Source organism: Aethalodelphis obliquidens, unplaced genomic scaffold, assembly GCF_003676395.1.
Source record: "Aethalodelphis obliquidens isolate GAN/ISIS:26980383/991018 unplaced genomic scaffold, ASM367639v1 scaffold6, whole genome shotgun sequence".
NCBI classification, from domain to species: domain Eukaryota; kingdom Metazoa; phylum Chordata; class Mammalia; order Artiodactyla; family Delphinidae; genus Aethalodelphis; species Aethalodelphis obliquidens.
The window spans coordinates 1,319,290-1,343,688 of record NW_020837950.1 but is presented as its reverse complement, the minus strand read 5'-3'; the positions used below and the strand labels follow the sequence as shown (position 1 = coordinate 1,343,688).

The following is a 24,399-nucleotide window of genomic DNA, read 5'->3' as shown; positions in this document are numbered from 1 at the left end:
TTTCAAGAGATGGGCATTTTAAGAGTAATTTATAAGTAACTTCAAAATATTTACACCACAAGCCCCACTGTAAGCAGATAAGTTAGGGGGCCTCTGGAGAAAGAGAACCAGGAATAGCTTTCTTGACATAAGAGAAGCCATTTTGTAATCTAAGCCTGGCCACAATGCTTGCCCTGATCTCAGTATTTAATGATCTGAAGGGAACAAAGGAATGCAGGGAGAGAGAAAAGGCAGGCAAACAATAGTGCAGGGATAAAGCAGAGTCCTAGTTCCTTCTCAAAGGATATACATAATAATACATCTGAGCTCTGTAGGAACCAAGGCCCCCCTCCCCAAGTGGAGGATATAATGATGATGCTGACCTTTTCTGACTTCAGCCAAGTAAAGCTGGGACTCTGTCAACCTTTGCCTCACTTCTATGCTGAATTCTCCTCTGCTAAAGCCCCTTCCTGAATATGCATGTGCCCTTAGCTTAAAACTTCCCCAATTTTGCTGTCTGGGGAGACACTCCTTTGTGAAGGATCCCCCCCCCCACCACCACCATGTGTTCTCCTTACTTGCTGCGAGTTATGATAAATCCTTCCTTCTCCCAGTCTTTGGCTTGGTTGGGTCTATTGGCTTGGCACCCACCAAGAGGCGAACCCAGTTTCTGGGTAACACCATCTTAGATAAGAACATTACATATTCAATAAAAACTTCAAATTCATAAGAACTGTCAATTGTAGCAGAGCACCTAGCATAGTACCTGGCAGAGCAGATGTTCAACATATGTTAAGTAAAACAGCAAATACATAATTCAGGTATTCACCATTCTAATCAAAATTATAATTCTTTTCGAATTATCTACTCTTTTGATTATTAATAACAAATTGAATATGGCCATTAAAATATTATCAACTCAAGCCACAGAGCACAAAAGTTCTTATCTATTATTTTCAGTATGTTCTTATAAGTCATTCTTTTGAGAAAATTATTATTTAGCTGCAACAAATATCTCAGTAGAAATTTAGTTATTCTCAAGATAATTTCAGTGATTAAGCAACATCTTCACCACGCTGACTAAAAAGTTAATACTGAAAACTCAGCATGATAATAAAGAGGGCAAGAAGAATAGAGGTTAGGTAAAGTGGTAGCTGAATATTTAGTCACTACAGATTAATGACTGACCTGAGGAAATACAGACATATTAAAACAAGAGACATATTTAGAGGTCGCATCCCCGCTCCAACCGCTGTTCAGCACTGCTCTGAGGGGTCCACTGCTTAGTGCTTTAGAACGCTTAGAACAGGCACTAAATAAGAAGATCACAGGATTTTTATACTTACTGGTAAATGTTCAAGTAATGAAGTTACACTCTCAGACACATATATTATGCTTCCATCTGTCATGATTGCTAAAAAAAAACCATCAAGAGCCTGAAATTAAACATAATGGTCAGTTAAATGAAAAGAAAAAAGTATTTCACAGGACAGAAATAAAAATCTAAGATAAATGACAAAGGACTTAACTGTGGAAATTTCCAGAGCACTGTCAAAATGCTAGCTTTTCCCCTTTACAATACCTTAGTATCTATCTTTGTGCATTTTAAAATGCTTCTGGAAAAAAAAAAAATCACTCTATGGCCATTATTGGATGATGGGTTTCTAAAAGGTAGAAACAATGTTCTACCTTTATCATGTTATTATACAACAATGGCCTTATTTGAAGATGTTAATATCTCCGAAGCACATAGGCCACCAATAATATGTCTTCGGCACACAAAAGAACACATTACCACCTTCGGATATATTAACAGACAGATATTATGTACAGACTGAAGCACAGGGAGATACATGGGGAATAAAGTGAAAGGGAGTAAGCTGAAAAAGTAGGCTGAGGTCAGATCATGACAGGCCTTGAATACCAGGGCAAGACATATGGACTTTTTTCAAGAGTGGTCTGGAAGCAGTGTGTAAAATGGATTTAGAGGAAAAAGTGAATTAAGAGGAAAATCTCAGTGGCCTTCAGAATAGTTGGGGAAGTTAAGGAGAATCCAAATGAAATTAGCAGCAGTAAGAATAGAGAAGGACGGACTTAGGCAAGCATTAAGAAATGTGATGTTAGAGTTCAGGAGAGAAGTCAGCATAGGGGAACAATACTTAATAATAAAGCAATCCTGGGACTTCCCTGGTGGCGCAGTGGTTAAGAATCCGCCTGCCAATGCAGGGGACATGGGTTCGAGCCCTGGTCCGGGAAGATCCCACATGCTGCAGAGCAACTAAGCCCGTGCGCTACAACTACTGAGCCTGCGCTCTAGAGCCCGCAAGCCACAACTACTGAGCCCACATGCCACAAGTACTGAAGCCTGTGTGCCTAGAGCTCATGCTCTACAATAAGAGAAGCCACCGCAATGAGAAGCACGCGTACCTCAATGAAGAGTAGTCCCCACCAGCCACAACTAGAGAAAGCCCGTGCACAGCAACGAAGACCCAACCCGACTCAGCCAAAAATTTTTAAAAATAAATTTATAAAATAGTAATAATAATAATAAAGCAATCCTGTATTCACATATCACAAAGTTTTTCATTTGAGAATCCTAGGCACCAAAGTTGCAGCTGAAGAAATGAGATCTGCAAAAGAGAGGAGAATGCCAAAGACAAATCCTTGGGGAATAATCTATTTATGGGAATGAGAAGGAGCAAAAGCACCAGAGAAAATGACAAAGACAGAATACACTGCTGTCAATGAAGTCAATGGAAGAAAGAATGACAAAGTGAATGAGGAGGAAGAGGGATGGTTCAGGATAACATAGAATCAAATAAAACAAGGAATGAGAAAATGAGGACTGAATTTTGGTGACTTTTAAGAGTAATTTCCATAGGAAGGTGAGTCACACTACAATGAGTTGAGAGATGGGTGGATGATCAGAAGTCTATTATAAACCACTCTTTCTTCCCTTCTAAAGTTCATGAAAGGACACATTTTGAGGGGACAAAGTATCAAGGGAAGTCATTTTTTAAAAAAGTAACTGAAATATATTTGCAGGCTGAAGGGAAAGAAGATGCAATACAACAGATGTTGAAGATATACAGCAGAAAAGATACACCGTGAGAGGAGTTCCTCTTCTCCTATCAAAATAGTTATCACAGGGCTTCCCTGGTGGCACAGTGGTTGGGAGTCCGCCTGCCGATGCAGGGGACACGGGTTCGTGCCCTGGTCCGGGGGGATCCCACATGCCATGGAGTGGCTGGGCCTGTGAGCCATGGCCACTGGGCCTGTGCGTCCGGAGCGGGAGAGGCCACAGCAGTGAGAGACCCGCCTACCGCAAAATAAATAAATAAATAAATAAATAGTTATCACACTAAATTTGAATTTCTTGTTTTAGGGTTCTCTCAAAAGATACAATCTCTAGTGAGCATTATGTATAACTCCTCCAATACTGTATCCGCAGCACCTAGCATATGTGTGGCTCGTGGCAACTAAAAAATAACCTGTATGTAATTTATGGATCTGAGAGTTAGAGTAACCTCCCTCCAAGTAACTACTGACGTACGTGTTGGAAGTAGGGAAAAAGGCATCCCCCACCTCCTCTTCTATTGAGGGGGACGTTTGGATATCAGAAAGTACTTATTTTGAGTAGATGCCTGTTTTCTAGAATGGCTCAAACTCATTCTTGGCTAATGTAAGGGGAGGGGGTGAAAATCTTATACTTCAAGCAAATTCATGAAATTTTTACAAAAACTCCTTGGTACAATAATGCTGGTATTATTTCCTAAGGAAAAGGGTCAAAATGATGTTAAGAAGGACATGCTTTTCTCATGTGAAGCTAGATTGTGTCATCTTTGAAAGCAAATTACTATTTTCTATGATGATCTCTATTTGCTAGGAATTAGGATGCAACTCTCTTCTGTGAAGAGAATCAACTAAAATCAGAACTCTTAATGACTTGATCCCACTCCCAGAACCAGAGCCTGCCCCTTCCTCTTTCAAAGCAGGCAAAGATTCAGCAGAGAAAAGCCTCCACCAGCATCTCACCAAGTCTTAATTAACACAAGAAGGGATCCAGGGCTCAAACTTCTTTTGAGTGGAGGAATCTAATTTCCCAAGAAGGTAAGCAGGTACACCAAAAACTGAAGGGGCCTTGGGGAGGAAGACTCAAGAGATGTGGAAGGAAGATCAAGACACAGAAGGACATCCTCATACCAAGACTGAAGACCTTGAAGGTTATCCCTTGCCCACGTTGTATGATAGGAGGGAAAGGGCTCATTAGTTAAAACTCATCTTCCTATTTGACATCTACTTTACCCACAACAAAAGGCCTGTGTAAACCTTCACTGTTTCCTTAGTGGGTGTTTAATATGGAAAGACTGGATGGAAGTTCTAGGGAAGGGGACAGAACCACCTTGTGATGAGGCAGGCAGGGCACTGGCCCTTCCCTTGTAGATTACTGGAGAGAGCTGTCAGCTGCCAAGGAGAAAGAACTCCTTACAAGGAGATGACTTCACACAGAGATGACCCTGCATAGAGGTCTGGTCAGGGTAAACTGCCCTGATTTCCTTGGCTACTCTCAACACCCACAGCAAGGGTAGCAAGGAATATTCCTTAAGCAACAGAGACAAGAGGAAGCGGGACGGGTGGCAACGGAAGAATGGAGAAAGACAGCCAACACATAAGGTATAAGTGAATTTTGAGATCTTAGTCTGAGTTCTTGAATTAATTAGCAATCTGACCAGACAAGCTGCAGCCTCTCCAGGCCTCATCCGTAAAATGAAGAGGTTGAGCTGAATGACCCCCAACTCCTCTACTAGCAGCTCTAACATTCTACGATATAGCCTACATCCGAAATTCTGCTGAAACGGGTATCCAGACTGCCTAACTGTAATCTTATCAACATGACCAGCAAACAGTAACACAACTAGGTTAGTTGGACTCAGGTTACAGTACACACATTTATACATATCCTTCAATCTTGGCAATATGAACTTAAAATGCATATTCACTTAGTAGTTGTAAATATTCACTAAAAATCAAAAATATGCCTGACATATTGAAAATAAATAAATGTAGTATTTTTCAGGAATGTAATTTTAAAAGCAGTGAGGATAATCATGAGACAACTAATTTATATTTTCAAAATTAACATGTTTAAATTTTCTCTGTTGCATATTATATATAATGTTATAATCTCTGGACTCTTTATTTTTAACACTTATCTACATATGCACTACATGTGTCTTGGCAATTAATTTAAAAAATCTGTTCATTGTAAAGACAAATTTGAGGACAATGCTTTCCGTTTAGCTTATTAGTGAATAGGTAATTTACCTTGCTAAGATTCTTCAGTGTGGATATTACATCAATTTATGAATTTATAAAAAATTTTTCATACCAATAAAGCAGGGTACATAAATAGCTTATGATTAACACAGAAGATCTTATTAAATGATTACACTGAGAAATAATCAAAGAAAAAATTAAAGATGAATTAAATGAGTTGATTTCTTCTTGTGGTTACAGACATTAGCTTGTGTGTACCCTTTCATAAATGTATTACTTCTATCTAAAGAGATAATTTCGGACAATGGCAAACTACCTTTAAGAGGAGAAAAAATTTAACAAAATTGGAACTATTATTTGGTTTGTAACTTAAGTGTCCACTAACTTAAAGAGTTGACTGCTGGTTACTAAGCTAAAAGTCCTGTGCCACGGCTAGCCTTCACTGAAAACAAGTCTCATGAGTGGCAGTGGGCACAAGGGCTGGGGCCACCGGGACCAGAGGCTAGTCTTCCTGCAGTGAGTCCTAGCTAAGCTAATTACTGTTTTATTTTGAGCAAATTTCATAATCCCTTTGTTCCTCAATTTCCTCATCTGAAAGTTAGAAAGGGATACTAATAGTTTATCTTCAGAAGAGTATTGTGAGGATTCACTGAGGTAATATGTGAAAAGTGCTCAGTTATTTTTCAGATTTTAAGCACAACTTTAAATATATATACAATGTATTTATACTCCAACAAATTTTCATACGGTAACATTTCTGCTGAATAGGTAAAGACTTAATTAATCCAGCAATTAACTGTTCCACCTAAAGTATAAATAGAAAAATAGTTCATTAATTTGCAAAATAATGTTGCTTTAGGCTTTGGTCAATATACAAAGACACTTGAGACATGGCTATTACATATACATACACCACATTACATACACCACACAGAAAAATGCTTAAGTTCTAAAATAACAGACCCAAACAAACAGAATGAGAAATGTAAATTATTTAACAACCTCTATATATTCCTACCTCAACTGCTTTCCTCTACTTCTTCCATGTCTACCTTCTGCATATGTATTTTTCTTGTCCTTAACTGTTACCACCAAAGTATACCACCTTTGTTTATTGTAAGTTTTCATGGAAATCTGATACTGAACTCCATACTTTGTGTGCATAGATGATACCTTATTAATGTAAATGGGAAATGATCAAAAAGTAAAAAAGTAAAATAGATAGGTATGAGTGACTCAAAATTTTTGTGGATTTTATAATTGATTGTATAAGTTATTAAGTTTTGCAATTCTAAGCAAATATGACCTGAATTGTTTTCAAAAATAATTTTGTCGCAAAAGAACATCTACTTATTTCGTTTTAGAAGTTTCTATTTGAATTGAGAAAAGTTGCCTTTCAATGTATATTTCATTATTTTAATATTTTCAAACTACTTCATTTATTACCATTTTATGTTGTATTTAGGTGGATTTTAATTTGTTAAAAAAAAAATCTTACTGTCTAGTAGAATATATTTCATAATAATATTTAGTATGTGATGAATAATGTATTTTATTTTTCATTTGAATGTTACTGTGGTCCAGGTAGAGAACTTGGTAGTTATAGGTTTCTGACTTTTATTAAGCCTCTCAAAAATTCAGATGTTACTGAAACCACAAAGATTTGGCATTATTTTACCACATAGTACTATTTCCTTACAATACTTACATCAGTTAATTTTAACTGAAGAGATAGTTGACTGACTTACACTGAATTAAGATTTTTCAATATTAAATTAATATTGTTAAAACTATACTAAAATTGGTAACCCCCATGATTTCTCTTTTAAGGAAAATAAAACTTTTCAAAAATTAAATCTGGACATACCTCCAGCATTAATTGTGTAAACTCTTCATTACTAAGGAATGTAGGTTTCCAGTCCTGTCGAATTTCACTAGCATCTGACTGTGCAGTGATTTCTGTAAACAGATTGACACATTAGCCGTATAGTCCAACCACAGGGAGAGGGTGGTGGTACGAAAGTCCTACAAGTTGCCTTCCCTTCTCCCACTCTAAACCATAGTCAATAACATTCATTGGTCTAGGTAGGTTATCAGGAGGTCCAAGTTTGGGGATGAGGAAATATTTGAGCTAATGTAGCAAGTTATCTCCTTGGATTTGCTCTCCTGAAAATACCAGTCTCTTTGGATTTTCTTTGGGGAGCTCTGAGAACCTGTATTGCTGACAGGCCTGAGATTGCTTCCTGCTTTACACAATGACCAAACAAGAATCATAACAAGCAGATTAGACCAAGCATTAGGAATATGTTCTTTTTCTCCTTCCTTTCTTTGCCATTCAAACGGTAGCACCTAGAGCAGACATAAGGACGTGAACCTGGAGGAAAGGAGCCAAGGAGATCAGTCACTCTGCTTTTAAAAAAGAATGACTTTATTTCACTCCAAAAAAAAAAAAAAAAATTAAAAAAAAGAATGACTTTAGGCCTGCCTATTGCCAGGCAGAAAGATTCTTTCCAGTCTAAGGTATTCTATTCTTAATTAATCAAGGAGACTAAAATAAAATTTTAGGCAAAAACTTTATAGTAATAAACCCAGAGTAATCCTGCTTAGTGGCCTCTGGTATGTTTTCTTAGTGGTAGGAAGCTGGTCAAAAATTTGCAGATCCCTGGCTTAAGGCACACATTTTAACACAATAATTATAGTTTATCTTGCAACATACTTCTAATGGATTTAGTTATGAGAAAACTACTCATAAGTGATGAAATGTGAACTATTTAGGTAATATTTTTTCATTTTTAAATGCGGACATATTAAAACAATCAAGTAAAATTAAAATCTATGTCATAGAGCTTACTCTACAAAATATACTCTACCTTGCAGCGAAAAAAATGGACTAAGTTGTTTTGATTTTTCTATTACCAGATATATAAATATAGCATATTAAATTGGCACCCAAAATTTGGCATATTGGAAATGCCTGTACTAGATATGAAGAGTAACTGAGAAGTATAGCTACTAATTCTGTGGAACATAGTCATGCTTTTCAAATTCACATTATATACACTCAGAAAAAAGGACTTAAATCCATAAGCAAATCCCATCAAGTTTAGTTAAACCCAGGTTTATTTTTAGAGTAAGAAGTATATAAGAATCACCTTTCAATTTAAGGTAAATTTTTTTGGTGTGAGAATCATATACCCAATTTTGAAAAAAATACCTAAATGCCAAAATGAATCCTCTATTGTCAGGGGTAAATAATTATGCATGCATATTATTTCATTTCATTCAACAATCATTTACTGAACTCCTACAATGTCTGAGGAAGGAGTGTGCTATCTAACAAGGGGCCCTGAAGTTAGTGAGAATACTATTTGTAGAGATAAAATGTAATGATAATGGTGGCAATAAAAATGAAGACCAGCAATTTTGAGAATAATCAACAAAACTGGCAACTGTGATACTGTACTACAGAAGATGAAAAAAATGCAAAACTCTTCTCAGGCTTGAGTCCCAGGGGATTGAAAGGATAGTGGTGTGAAAATGGAAAAAGGAAAGCTGAGAGAAAGAGATGACTTGACAAATGAAAATGAATTCAACTTCAGATGCGTTGAGTCTGAGGACACGTAAAACAAAGACCCAGAAGTTACCTGGAAAAAAAAAAAAACTGAAAAGTTTGCATCTAGAAATATAGATTTAGTAGTTTAAGAGAGAGGCAAAACCAAGGGAAGGAGCATAGAGAAAGCAAGGGCACAAAAGACAAGACCTTGAGAAATGTCATGTTCAGAGGGCAGAAAAAGAAAGAGGAAAGAAGTTAGCTCAGTTGGGAGGGGGAGGTGAATGAAGAAGTACAGTGTATCTCAGGCCAAGGGAAAAGGAAGCCAGTGGAGGATGGATGAAAATTTCCAGTGCTTCAGAGATGCAGAAAAGGATGAAATATAAGAAAAAGCTACTGATTTATTGGTAGCAGAGGGGGTAGGGGGTCATGGCATTAACTAAATTGACAAAAAAAAATTTTAAACAGTGGTAGAGCATAAACCAGGCTAGTAATGTATCAGAGTGAGCTAGCAATAAATAGAGGCACTAGTTACAAATTCTCTTTCTGAGAAGTTCTGCAGTTTCATTTCCATCTGAAAAAGAAATGTCCTTTTACAAGTTTTTCACCTATTTTCTATTAAGTAGCATTTATTAAGTACCAAAATACTTAACATTCTTTAAAATTTTCTTTTCATGACTTATTTACTCAAAGTGATTTTCTCTGATTAACAAATAATCACTTTAAAACACAGTGTTTTTATTTCCTAGATATACACTGAAGCAACCTTTTAAAATGACATATAAAGTTCTCATGATCTGACTCTTGCTTCTCTTTCAAATAGACCCATAACTTTCCAACTCAAACTATGCTCCGGTTAAACTGAACTCTCCCTGCTCCTCTGGTTTTACACATGCTATTTCCTCCATGTGAAATGCTGTTTTTCTTAAGCTAACAGGAAGTCTCAGTTGAAAAATTAACTGTTTAAGACTTCCCTGACACATTCTTTCCTCTGTGTTCTCACACAAAGTTTACAGTTTACGAGCACTACTCACATTACAATTACTTGCATTGCAATTAGCTGTTTATATGTTTGTCTCCCTTGGCCTGAGTTACTTGAGGGCCAGGACTGTTACCCTGCACCACAAGAATCTAGGATATACTAGTAGGCACTAAATACATGTTTGTTGAATGAAAGAAAGAACATACCAGGAAATCTTTAAAAAAGCAATTATTTCCTTTTCTTAAAAATGGTTAGGAAGCATACAGTCTCAAGCCATCACTGCCAAGATTTCATCACATTATGCTTTAAGAGACAGTCTGTTACTATTCAAAAAAAATAATCCATTTTACAAAGTTAAAAATGTACCTTTATGTTTTCGTAAAAAATCAATGCTCTTCTGTAGAACAGTAGATTTGTCCATCTTTCTAGCATTCCCAGGAAGCATGGATCCCAGTTCTTTAATGAGAACATTAAACTGATCTCTACGTTTCTTTTCAGATTTGTTTCTAGATACTCTGATGAAATAAAAAATTAAATAACCAGTTTTCAAACAGTCCATTTAATTACACAAATAGTTTAATACAGTGCTCAATACACAACCACAGAGCATGTACTTCTGTCAATACAGATGGTAATAAATATTTATATCCTAGGTTACCAACAATATACAGTTAATCAGGGCAATAATTTTTCTTCTTAGTTTAACCACTAAAGAAGCTTCTACATTTTAAGCATTCGGCATACATGTTTTTATGAAAATGTCAGTAAGACAAACTACATTCAAATCTCAGGTTTTATTTACTCTAATATTTACCAAGAATCTGTATTTTCCTTATAAGGTTGTTATGAATATTACTGAGATACAGTTTCTGAAAGCACATATAATGTATAAGTCCAAATCATTAAAAATTATTGAATAGGAGAAAGTTATCCATCTCCTGTAAGTTTTAAATTATAAACAGAAATCTAAAAATGAAAATTTCCCTACCCTCAGGCTTACCCACACAGTCTTCCTCTTTATTCCTCCATCCCAGCCTCCAACACAGAGCTGTAACCACTCTTTTGCATAGCTGTCTCTCCACTGGGTTGTAGGCTTCTTGATAACAGAGCCCCAGTTTTTTCATCTAAGCACTTAAGCATAACACCTAACAAACAGTAAGCACTCAAAATATATGTGCTAAAGGAATAATTCCCACTGTTCTATGTGAAGCAGTAACTAGAAGCAAATTCTTAGTTGTACTGAGAACTCTTGAGATAAATAAACACAATTATTTACAGAGCAATTAATCATTCCATAATACTTCTAATTACCTGCTTTGTGAAGTCAGATTTTAGAATTCAACTTTAGAAAGTACACTACTTTCCCAAAAGATCCCCAAAGGTCAGAGGATAATTCTATTAATTTAATTTAATTTTTTTCAGTAAAGGAGCATTTATTCTGTATTAGTACTGGGAAAAAATACAACTGTTCAAACCTCTTAAGAAACGTAACAGAAATTAACTGACTCCCTCACCAAACATTGAGTGCTTTGTTATAATGACAGAGACTGTGCTAATAAGGACTAGGGATACTACAGAAAGATAAGTCCTTTCAAGAAATTCACCTAATACCTATGGAACCTCCTTAAGTGTGCCGAATTGAGTCATGAAGGCTAAGTGAGAAAGGGATGGTGGCAGGGTGTGAGCAGGACATTCCAGACACAGGAAACTTGCACAAAGATGAAAACCTAACAGGAATTCCCTGGCAGTCCAGTGGTTAGGACTCTGCACTTCCACTGTAGGGGGCACGGGTCTAATCCCTGGTCATGGAACTAATGTCCCTGCATGCTGTGTGGTGCGGCCAAAAAAAATAAAATAAGGGCCACACATCTATCACAAGTAGTTCAGCATGGCTCATGTAGCTAGTGTACAAGCTTTCTGTGCCCAGCTATGCTGGACTTGGGGGACGAGGAGGGGTGGCAATTAGGAATAATAAGTACTGGAAGAAAAAATCATGAAGTTTTTATGCTACACAAAAGGATTTAGTTTAATAGTGAAAGCCATGGGAAGGCACTAAAAGGTTTTAAGCAAAGAAATGACTGACATGAACAGAACTCCTTGTTAAGACCATTCTAGCACTAGAGTAATGAAAAGATCAGTGCTTGGCAAAACAAATTCATATAACAAATACTACTGGAAATTTACTGTATGCAAAACAAGACTGGAGGCCAGATGACCATGTGTAATATAACTTGAGATACTAGTTTCGGTAGACCAATGGTTTGGGGAGAATTTAAATATGGTGAAATTGCCTGTTTGACATTTTAAAGGACACATACTAGAGGAAGTTAGACATACAGATCTAGTTATATTCCTCTAGAAAGGAGTAAGTAGGATATAAGTAACTGAGAATTATTATATATGAAATATCTGAAGACATGGGTAAAATTTAGAGCCATTATTTGTTGTATATAAGTTACTACTGGAAATTGTATATAATTGTATAAATGTTGTATATAAGGCACTACTAGAAACATACATGAAATTTCATTTAATTCCTACAAAGTAGACTTTATTATTTTTCATGTTACAAGTGTGACAACTCAGGCATGAAAGAGAATATGCCCAGGATCATACAGTTACCAAGAAGTAATAATTTAAAACAGGCATCTTAACTCCAGCATAAGAAACATACAGAAATCAAGTATCACTGCCAATTCTACCAGTGGATCACACCCATTAAAGCAACTTTATTTCATGTTACGTTCAGGTTGGACGTATTCAGCCCTTGTGATGACCTCAATAATAACAGGGCACAGATGTCAGCGTTCAACATGGTCCATTTAATTCTGACAGCATTATTATGAGGCCTTCTCTTTCTCCAAGGTTTCCCACAGCCATAGCATTTTTGGTCCCCTAAAAACACGATCAAACCTTCAAAGTCTCTGTGAACAGAATACCCTTAGCTCACCTTATCCATCTCTAAACTTGGCCTTTAAATCTGTCCAAGTTAATTCCTCAAAGTTCTGCCTCTGAAGACCTAAATAGACATTTCTCCAAAGAAGATATACAGACTGCCAACAAACACATGAAAGAATGCTCAACATCATTAATCATTAAAGAAATGCAAATCAAAACTACATCTCACACCAGTCAGAATGGCCATTATCAAAAAATCTAGAAACAATAAATGCTGGAGAGGGTGTGGAGAAAAGGGAACACTCTTGCACTGCTGGTGGGAATGTGAATTGGTTCAGCCACTTTGGAGAACAGTATGGAGGTTCCTTAAAAAACTACAAATAGAACTACCATATGACCCAGCAATCCCACTACTGGGCATATACCCTGAGAAAACCAAAATTCAAAAAGAGTCATGTACCAAAATGTTCATTGCAGCTCTATTTACAATAGCCCGGAGATGGAAACAACCTAAGTGCCCATCATCGGATGAATGGATAAAGAAGATGTGGCACATATATACAATGGAATATTACTCACCCATAAAAAGAAACGAAATTGAGCTATTTGTAATGAGGTGGATAGACCTAGAGTCTGTCATACAGAGTGAAGTAAGTCAGAAAGAGAAAGACAAATACCGTATGCTAACACATATATATGGAATTTAAGGGAAAAAAAATGTCATGAAGAACCTAGGGGTAAGACAGGAATAAAGACACAGACCTACTGGAGAACGGACCTGAGGATATGGGGAGGGGGAAGGGTGAGCTGTGACAGGGCGAGAGAGAGGCACGGACATACATACACTAACAAACGTAAGGTAGATAGCTAGTGGGAAGCAGCCGCATGGCACAGGGATATCGGCTCGGTGCTTTGTGACCGCCTGGAGGGGTGGGATAGGGAGGGTGGGAGGGAGGGAGACGCAAGAGGGAAGAGATATGGGAACATATGTATATGTATAACTGATTCACTTTGTTATAAAGCAGAAACTAACACACCATTGTAAAGCAATTATACCCTAATAAAGATGTTAAAAAAAAAAAAAAGTTCTGCCTCTTCATTCAGGCAAGACTGATTATTCCCACCTTATCAGTGACTTTCTCTCTACCCTGAATTATTTTATAAGAACCTTCCCCCACTAGATTGAAGTTAAGGGAAAGGAGTTATATCCAATATACTTTTAGCTTCAAATTCAGGTCTTTTAATTTCCTTGAATAAAGTTGTATATAGCTTTCCTCAAAATCTTCTTCCCAGATATATTTTAATCATTCATTTAAGAATTTAGCAGTTTATCTGGTTATGTGAATATTCTTCTTATCCCAGTACCTTTTATTTTGCTAAATACAGACATTTAGGAACTACTACTTATTTAGGAACTACTACTTATTACATGTTTATCTTTTGTATCTGTATGTAATGCTACTACACTCTCTACCCTCATGTCTGAGCACCCAAGTAGTTCAATGTGGCTGGAAAAAAACCATAAAGTATTTACTGCTTACCCTCAATGACTACAAACTTGGCTGCAATGCTCTCTGGACCCTCCCTCCTGATACTGTAATCACCATCAAGGCCCGTATCTAAGGTCAAGCCCCCACCATCACCACCATGGCTCTAGATCCCATCCTGTCACCTACTTGATGATACCTCTCCATCAATTCTTCCCCCCCACGCCTACTCTCCACCACCCACTTTCCCTTCTGTTGGAGAATGGAGGCATGTCAAAAGACACAGAAGCCCACCCAGAAAGACCTCCCAAAGGCCAAAGCTGGAACAAACTGAGCAACAGAATAACATAGCACTGAAGTACAACCTAAAGTACAAAATAAATCATGAGTCCATACAAAATATACATGAGTCCACAGAGATATAAATAAATGGGAAAGAGATTTCTTTTTTTTACAGAAGAATTTCAAATATGTGTAGATATCCCTTCCTATGAGAGGTGAAGCTTAATTCCCCCATCCCTACTCTAAATAAATTATTTCCAAAGAATAGAGTGGGTTAACAGAAAAGAGTAACTACAATGGTAAATCTAGGCAAACCCTGCCTTAGTCGAGTGACGAAGGCTAACATCCCCAGTGATGTCATGTAAATATTATGTGCCATAATATGATGTGGTGAGAAGGGCACTTTTAGAGGATAATTTAATTTATAAACTACACACTGATACTCTAACCTCTTCCACCTTGCTAACATATCTAAGTTCTTAAGGCAGATAGATTTTGGAAATCACTGATTTACTATTACATTTATTTATTATTCATTTATTTACTATTTTATATCTGAAGTTGAACTACCTTTTTGCTTTGTCCTTGTCATCTTCTTCCACCAACCCATCAAAAATACTACCATCGTCTCTAAAAGAAAAAGAAAGTGGATAGAGAAAATAAGAGAGCAGACTCACTAAGCAACAGCAATACTAAAACAACGTATGAATGAAATCAGTTACATCCTAGGATTTTTGTAGAGTTATGGATTGCATAAGTTCAAACTAAGTAACTACTAACCTGTTTTCTAACACATATAGACAAAGTTCAACTATGTTTTACATTTTAAAAAGTTTATTACAATAAACAATAATTTAACTTTACCAGAGGTTAAATATCTTATTCCAAACTTTTAGTAACCAGTGAAAATCTATAGAAAGTCAGTATATTTGCCATTATACAAAATGATTCATTTGAAATTATTTTTAATTATAGTAGCACATTTAAAAAACATTTTCTGAGACATTTACTTTATAAAACACAAATCACTCAGAAACATCACAATATCTAGCATATTAACTTATACTGATATATTTTCACTCAGTACTGATTCATTTGACAAATATTTGTTAGCACTCATGTACCAGGCTCTGTTCTGGACATGGTTACAGAGCAGTTAATTAGACATACAGATCCCCACTCTCATATAGCTTATTTTCTAGTAGAAACAAATCAACATGAAAATGTATGAATTTTATTATTTTTTTTAAGGGGTGATGTTTTAATTACTAGGTGGTTACTTTAGTCTGAGTGGTTAGGGAAGGACTTGCTGAAGTGGGGACGTTTGAGCCTGAGATCTAAGCGACAAGAAGGGGTTGGTTATGGGAAGACCAAGGGGAAGAGCATTCTAACAAATGAAACCAAGAGCACTGGTGGCTAACTCCTTAATCTAAGGGGCAACAGTAAATAGTTGCAAGTGATATGAGCTTTTACATGAACTCACTATTCACTTCTTTAACCACATCTTTCTGTGGCCTATAAAGTGCCTACGAGCCCCACAACTGAGACCATCTACAAATCTCGTATCATAGAGGTTCATGAGTAGACTTTTGGGGTTCCATGTATACAATGAAATTTATAAAAAACTCTGTATGTAAACGTACATTATTGAGAAGAGAGTCCATAACTTTCACGATATTCAGAGAGATAATGAACTCATATTAAAAACCACTGCTTTATGTCTGAACACCCAGATGTTGTCCCTACAGGTCATACTGTCTAGAATAGGAAGTGACCATCATTCAGAAGCATAATGCCAAAATCATATTTAATCTTTAGGAGTAGTGAAGAAACATCCTTTCTGAGGAAAAGACTACACATAGATTTCACCTGAAACTACGGCACAGCCCACATCCATGGCAGTGGCAGGCAGGCCTCCCTGAGGAAACTCCTTGCCCCTTAAGTCTTAAGCTCTGATAGAGTACATACCTTCACTATTTACCTCACAGAAAAGGGAGGAAAGCTGTCCCTAGATGTCAAAGTCACTTCTGTGCACAACTCTAGCTACAAAACTCTTAAAGAATCCCCTATGGAAGAATCACACATTACACTATAATAAAAGCACAGGAACTATAGGAACTTTAGTGTCAGACCAATACAGGTCATAACTCCACCTTATTACTTACTATGTGACTTTAAACAAGTTATTTAACCTCTCTGGCCTATAGACTCCTCATCTGTAAATTCTCATGGAATTATTGTGAAGTTAAATGAAGTAAGACATAAAAAGTGCTCTGTACATTAGCTGTCAAAGAGCAGGTATTTTTTAAAAACTGGTACTGTATTTCATCAAATTTAAGACACCAATGACTATAAGACTTACTATTTTATGTGCCACTACGAAAGAAAACAATGCCACCAATTAAACTATGATAAGCCAATTGTAAGATGAATCCCAATGTCAGACATGTTAAAATGTAAAAAACTAAAGTCTTTAAATCAAAGAAACAAAGAGGCCCATCCTTTTCCCAATAGTAATATTTAAAGATTATAATTTCAACTAATGAAATCCTAATTAGAGTCAACTCTCATGAGTCACAAATGCTAAGGTGCTTAAAGGGCTGAAGTTAGAACCAACAGATAAGGAGACAGATGATCCCACAAAGCGCCAAGCAAACATCTGCAATTGTCATAATTTATTTCAGAGCAGTTCTGACCAGATCGCTCAGAATTACAGTTCAAGATCCATTCAGAACACAAGCCACATGCTGTTGACTTTGGCTCTAGATAATATACCTTACTTACTATTACATGAAATTTGCTCGGTACAGAAGGTAAATGGAACAGTAATTATGGTTAAGCATAATACTCCTTTTATCAGTTTGATATAGACCATTACTCTAACAGTGAATTTTTTAAATAGCTTTATATAATTCAAAATAAACAAGTCTCTAAAAACATACCTGTCAACAAGTGAGCTCATTTTACTACAGCTTACGGTAAACAACATAACATATTACGTTTTCGTCTTGTAGTAGACATTTGTACTTCTCCTTGGGTGGAAAGAAAAATAAATGGTCATTAGTTTTCTAAAAAACTTATGTCTACAAACACAGTAATTTGAGAAATACTATGTTTTCATAGAGACTTCAAAATGTTTTTGTTTCTACTGAAGGCTATAACATTATTTTCAAGCAAATATACTTAGCTGAGGCACATTTGAGGCTTTTTTTCCTTTTAAAAAAAGGACTACAGGGGAACAAAAATTGAAGACCATAATTCATTTTCTTTCTATAACAAAATAGTGGAAATTAAAAAGCCACTCTTAATATTCAGTATATATATTAGACTACGTAGGCTACATATGTAAGCCTATGTAAGTAGGTTATAATAACACCAGCTAATGGGCAATAAACATTTGTTGAAAGCCTACTTTCTGTTAAACAGTATAGTTAGCTTTGGAAATAGAAGGATGAGAGACACTATCACTATAGGCAAAAATCTGCAATTAAAGAGGGAGATGGATAACTAAATAATTATAATAAAAGGGATGATGAAGGTATATTGGTGGGGGGGGCAGTCAGAGGAAATATTCTTGATGACAGTGAGTTTGTTAGGCAGTCTAGATTCTTGTTACTGAAAATGTGCTCCAGAGACCATCATCTGAGAGCTTGTTAAAATACAGAATCTTGATCCCAACTCTAGTCCCACTGAAGCAAAATCTACATTTTAACAAGGTCTTCATGTGATTTGTATGACCATTTAAGTTTGAGAAATAACAGACTAAAGGACAGGAAGAGGTAATAGCTGAAGGGATTCTAAGCCACAAGAAAAGTGATTTGCAAAGGCACAGGCATTTATGAGAGAGCGTCATATTTGAGAGAGTTTTCTCTTTAGAGAAAAATGTAGGCATATTACAACTGAAAGTTTTAATTACTAGAGCATAAAGTGAGAGACAACAGGAGTGGTAAAGGGGTGAAGGCAAGTCAAGCAGAGAAGAGCCTTATTATGAAGTTTCATACTCACACTGAAGGGATTAAAATTTACTGCTTTAAAACTCAGTCATAAGCCTAAAATTTATCTCTCTATATTCTATACAGTTTTGCTAAAGTATAAAGCAGGTTTTACCCATATAAGATACTTACATCTGATAGTCATGAGTTAAATATTGAATAACCACCTTAACTCTAATAAATATCCTAACAGTTCTGAGGCACAAGAATTATTTTTTAATTAAAGTTTAGAAAATAGTGTAAATTATTGTGTAACTCTAACTAAATGAGAGAATATTAAAGGACATGAGACTCTATAATACTCTATCATTGTTTTTAAATGTACATTCATGAAAGGAAGAGAGAATAACTCTGGATAAATGATGCTGGGTTGCCCATGTGGTTATGGCTGCAGAAGCAGAACTGTGAAGGGCTGAGAGTTCTTAAAAGATAATGAGTGAGGGGAGTCAGGAAAAATAAAAAGAACTAACTCCAGGATAAAATAGTGATTTTAAGTGTCTGGGTCAACATCAGCAGATGGAACAGAAAATTATAGAATTTTAGAGTTAGAAGAGACTTTAAAGATCACCTAAGTACAGCCCTCTGGTCTAACAGACATACTTAGTTAGCATCATGGTAATAACAGAGGTTGGTTCTATCACTAGAACAGAAAGAACAGTGCAAAGGTAACACAGCCAATTTGAGTGGATTAAAAAAAGAACAGTTTCAGTTTAAAGTTAAAAGACCAGATCTGAGCCTTATATGGCAGCAAGTATATGCTTGTTTAATTATCAGAAGGTAGAAATAGGGCAAACTAGAGGGAAAAAAGGACCCCAAGGATAAGAACTTACACTATATAGGAGAGGCCATGCTGACTATAAGGGAAGTGAATCCAAAACGCTTTAGAAGATAGACTGATGCTTTATTAAGCTACTTTACTATTGTTGGTTAACAATATTTTTCCAAACACTATCTGTTGCCCAGCTAACCGAACAACATAAAACTACATCTCTGATAGTTCAGTCCAAGATCTTTCCTCTACTTTTCCAGCCAACTGATAGGCATGCTATATTTAAAGATATAGGAAAGATAAAGGAAGAAGTGAAATAGGCCCAATTAAGTACTCTAAAGCAACTGTTAGGAGATTCCTCTTGACTTCTTTACATGGTGTTGAATTAACTTTAACAAGACAAAGTGGTAATGTGGGAGCAGCCAAAGGTCTTGTGTGGGGTCTATCCTAGGACTCACACTTTCAGCACAAAAAAGACTAGGCAGAGTCACACTTGCTCATGGCATGGATTCTAAGGAGTCATTTTTAGAAGGCATGCGATGTCCCTACTCACAGCAAGGAGATGGTCTAATACAGATTAAATATTATTAAAAGTCATTTTTCTTAAATATTGATATTAATAGACCACTATGGTATGAAATAATCTGTCTTTAAAAGGATCAGTTACAAATTAAATGATAAAGGATCAAGTTACTGCTAGGAATCAAATGCTCCTTTACTTAAGCAACTTGAGCTCAAAGTCATTCAATGATATGAATTCCCAGCTGAGTAAGCACCACATTACTATTTTATCACAGTGGAGGGCAGGATGGCATTTTTTTTTTATAAACATCATTTTAAAAACAAGTTTGAAAACATTTATCACATGCGCAGGTATTAACTAACAAACCTTCTAAGCAATTCAAACTTTGCAAAATATGGAAGCAGGTATGTTTTAAATGCAGCATGCAACATTACACATAATTAACAGAAAATCTCAGTGCTTGGCACTCCATCTTTGGAAAAGAACTCTTACATACAATATAACACATTCTGCATTAAAAATAAATTATGCAGTATCAGTATCTTGTCATCTGAGTCCCACCTGCTGTCACTTCTCAAAGCTTTCCATTTCTACATCACTAATTTCTCCCTCTATAACTGGAATATTCTGATCAACATCTTAGTATTTTACCTTAAAAAACAAACAAAACAGACAAAAACTTCCTCGACCCAGCAACCCCCTTCAGGAATGGCCCTCCTTTTCTGCTCCCTTTCACAGAAAAACCACTTGTCAGAGTTGTGTACAGTTGGTGTTTCAACATCTTTAATTCATTCCGCTCTCTCATTTTAAAACTTAAGTGTTTATTTTCACAAATGTATACTTGTTCAGAGTTTAAAGTATCCAGTTTTACAAGACTTTTTAAAAAATCAGAAGTCTTCTGATCCGCATTTCCTACTTTCAACCACTTTCATCTCTTTAACTGTTTCCCTTGGTAGTTAACTCCCTATCTCTAATAACTTTTACTTTATTACTTCTTGATTCTATTTTAGGTAGGATGCCTATACACTCCCAATTTATTTGAGCTGTCCCCAATGTAATTATTAAAAGTGCTTGCTTTTGCTCTCTAAAGTGTCTTTTTTTTTACGCCATCATCTACCGAATTCCACTATAAAAAATAATAATTTAGCTTTGACTCCCCCATCCTTACCTCATATACACGCACGCTTGCCCAAATTTCCAATACCGTGATTTTGGCTAGGTGGTTATATCCAGAGTTAACATTATTATGACTCTGTAAATACAATTCACAGTTAAGCCATATGGTATACTACAATTTGTTTTTTGGAATAGTTTTCCCTAGAGTTAATCATTGTTTTGTTTTGTTATTTACCTGGTTTTCTGAATACTTATCTACAATTCAGCCCTAAACTCTTGTCTAAATCTACTCTTAATATCTTCAAATACCTTACAGATTCTACCAATTTAATCTTTTGCAGCTATTTCTCCTGGCACCTTCTGACCTACTCCTACTGGGAATGGATAACTATAATTGGTGACCAGCTGTAATCTTGGGATCACTCTTCACTATCATCTTGGTGATTTCCTGGGTCTCTACGTAAGTTGCATTCCCTGTTTCTTCCTACGGCTTCATTTTTTTTAGTTTACTTCTTTATTTTTGTTGAGTACCTCCTACATTAACTGCCCAAGAAAGGAAACATGGCAGATAAATTTTTTTGAGACATCACAAGTCTAAAACTAACATTGGTCTATCCTTAATTAACAGTCTAGCTAGATTCTGAATACTGAGTTGGAAATCATTTTTCCCTCAGAATTATGAAGGAAAATCATTTTTCCCTTCTATCTTCAGTGGAGACACCCTTCTCCACTGTCTTCTAGTTTCCAGTGTGGGATCAAGAAGTCCAAAGCCGGGCTTCCCTGGTGGCGCAGTGGTTGAGAGTCCACCTGCCAATGCGGGGGACACGGGTTCGTGCCCCGGTCCGGGAGGATCCCACATGCCACGGAGCGGCTGGGCCCGTGAGCCATGGCCGCTGAGCCTGTGCGTCCAGAGCCTGTGCTCCGCAACAGGAGAGGCTGCAATAGTGAGAGGCCGGCATACCACAAAAAAAAAAAAAAAAAAAAAAGAAGAAGAAAGAAGTTCAAAGCCATTCTGATTACTGATCCCTTATATGTGACCTATTATTTTTCTTATTCTGGAAGCTCTTCCTTTATCTCTCTTTTAAATATAGCATGTCTATCAACTGGCTGGAAAAGTAGAGAAAAGATCTTGGACTAAACTATCAGAGATGTAGTTTTATGTTTAACAAAATTTAACAGGTATATGCCCTATTTTGGACTAATTTTCATATCTGCATTGGTCACTCTATGGGCTCTTTCGACCTGTAAATGTGTGTCCTCTAATTTCTGGAGAGTTTTGCTGAATCATTCACTATTCTGTATTTCTCCCCTCTAGTCCCTCTATTCTCTTTCTAGAGCTCCTATTTTTTTTAACATTGGAGATCCTGGACAGTTTCCCCAATTTTCTTATCTTTTCTCTCCCATTTTCTCTTTGCTTTACTTTCAACATCAGTATCATTTTTTAGCCCTTCCATTGAGTTTTCCATTTCTGATTTCATTTCTTATTTTTTTCTCTCTCATGTTCATGGATTTAGCATCTCTTCTTATTTCTCAAACTATTAAATGACAGTTTTGTGTTTCTTTCCATTTTTACCTGCCTATCTGGTCTCCATTTCCCCTAACTTGGTATTTTCTATTTTGGTTTGGTCTTTGACTCTCACAAAAGAGGCTTTCCTAAAATGTCCAGTGATCTTTGGCTACAGCTCATATTTAAGGATGGGATCTGTGAACTTTATTTTAAGGATATCATGTTGGGACATTTCACTGAGGAAATTCTTTTTTTTTTTTTTTTTTAATAAATTTATTTATTTGTTTTTTGGCTGTGTTGAGTCTTCGTTGCTGTGCGCGGGTTTTCTCTAGTTGCGGTAAGCGGGGGCTACTCTTCGTTGCAGTGTGGCTTCTCTTGTTGTGGAGCACGGGCTCTAGGCACACAGGCTTCAGTAGTTGTGGCTCTCGGGGTCTAGAGCGCAGGCTCAGTAGTTGTGGCACACGGGCTTAGTTGCTCCGCGGCATGTGGGATCTTCCCGGAGCAGGGCTCGAACCCGTGTCCCCTGACTTGGCAGGAGGATTCTTAACCACTGTGCCACCGGGGAAGTCCTCATTTAGGAAATTCTTAATGTCAGTACCTTCAAATCTTTTCTCTTAGGTTGGTTGTAATTCCCATTTTCCTGGGCAAGTGTCATTTCAAAGTACATTCCAAGATACAACTCTTTCATTACCTTTTGTATTTTGGGGATCTTTTGAACTGATTCTTCAGAAAACTGTAAGTTCAATGTATTCTTCTGTATGGCTGACCATCAGTCTCAGAATTCTGTTTAAACCAGAAAAAAATGTGTTAGATTTACTCAACTTATATGGACATTTATCATGAAGAAGGTTTCAAAATAATTTTGAAACATAACAAAATTTATAACTTTGTCACAAAAATGTATTGGGTTTGCCAAAATGTTTGTTTGGGTTTTCCTGTAATATCTTATGGAAAAACCCAAATGAACTTTTTGGCCAAACCAATATATAACAAATGCTAAACTCTATAAATTGTCTCTAAAAGAAAATAACTTAAAAATAAAAAAACTACAACAGTTACTTTTAATTCTACTATAGAAGTTAAAAGACAAAAGTATAAAAATAAGTATAGCTATGAAAATATGTTAATGAATACACACATATGTGTTAATGAATACTCATATATAATGAATATAAAAAGATGCAATTTGTGACGGAGATAAAGTGTGGTGGGGGAGAGAAGTAAAAGAGTAGAGTTTTTGAAGTTAAATTGTTATCAGCTTAAAATAGATTGTTAAATCTCTAAGATGTTTTGTGTAGACCCATGGTAAGCACAAAGAAAACATCTATACAGGATACACAAAAGGAAATGAGAAAAGAATCAAAGCATGTCACTAAAAGAAAACAATGAAACACAAAGGAAGACAAGAAAGGAAAAAAGTGACAAAATGCTACAAGACAGACAAAAACAATGAACAAAATAACAATAAGTCCTTCCCTGTCAGTAATTACTTTAAATGCAAATGAATTAAAGTTGCCAGTCAAAAGACAAAGTAGGTAAACGGATAAAAAAACAAGATCCAACTACATGCTATCTACAAGACTCACTTTAGATTTAAGGACACACAGAGCCTAAAAGACTGGAAAAAGATATTCCATGCAAATGGTAACCAAGAAAGCACAAATGGCCATACTTACATCAGACAAAATAGACTTTAAGTAAAAAACTGTCACAAGAGACAAAAAGAACATTATACAATAAAACGGTCAAATTTATCAGGAAGATATAACAATTATAGATATATATACACCCAACATCAAAGCACCCAAATATTTGTAGCAAAGATTGACAGAACTGAACTGAGGAACAGACAACAACACAGTAATAGTAGGAAATTTCAATACCCCAGTTTCAATAATGGACAGAACCCTAGACAGAGAAGGTCAATAAGAAAACGGATGGCTTGAACAACACTAAAGACCAATGGACTTAACAGAACATTCCACCCAACAGGAGCAGAATACACATTTTCCTTAAATGCACAGGGGACATTCACCA

The 24,399-nt window shown here is 36.2% G+C and overlaps 1 protein-coding gene across 28 annotated transcripts in view; it reads right to left on the bottom strand.

The window, feature by feature from the left end:
• CLOCK (clock circadian regulator) overlaps window positions 1-24,399 on the bottom strand; it is a 135,332-nt gene that overhangs the window by 45,777 nt on the left and 65,156 nt on the right. For 23 of the 28 annotated variants that reach the window (XR_003432110.1, XR_003432108.1, XR_003432109.1 and 20 more), the window contains 7 exons: window positions 23,054-23,145; window positions 20,908-20,991; window positions 17,398-17,487; window positions 15,026-15,085; window positions 10,155-10,303; window positions 7,124-7,215; window positions 1,326-1,415 (listed from right to left, as the gene is read on the bottom strand). Coding sequence is in view for 25 of the 28 variants with exons in the window: in XM_027102898.1 (XP_026958699.1) it covers window positions 1,326-1,415; window positions 7,124-7,215; window positions 10,155-10,303; window positions 15,026-15,085; window positions 17,398-17,444 (438 nt within the window). In the remaining 3 variants the exon portion in view is untranslated. Of the gene's footprint in view, window positions 1-1,325; window positions 1,416-7,123; window positions 7,216-10,154; window positions 10,304-10,788; window positions 10,934-12,738; window positions 12,842-15,025; window positions 15,086-17,397; window positions 17,488-20,907; window positions 20,992-23,053; window positions 23,146-24,399 lie in introns of those variants that run through there. The other 5 variants (XM_027102899.1, XM_027102912.1, XM_027102915.1 and 2 more) reach the window with 4 other exon arrangements.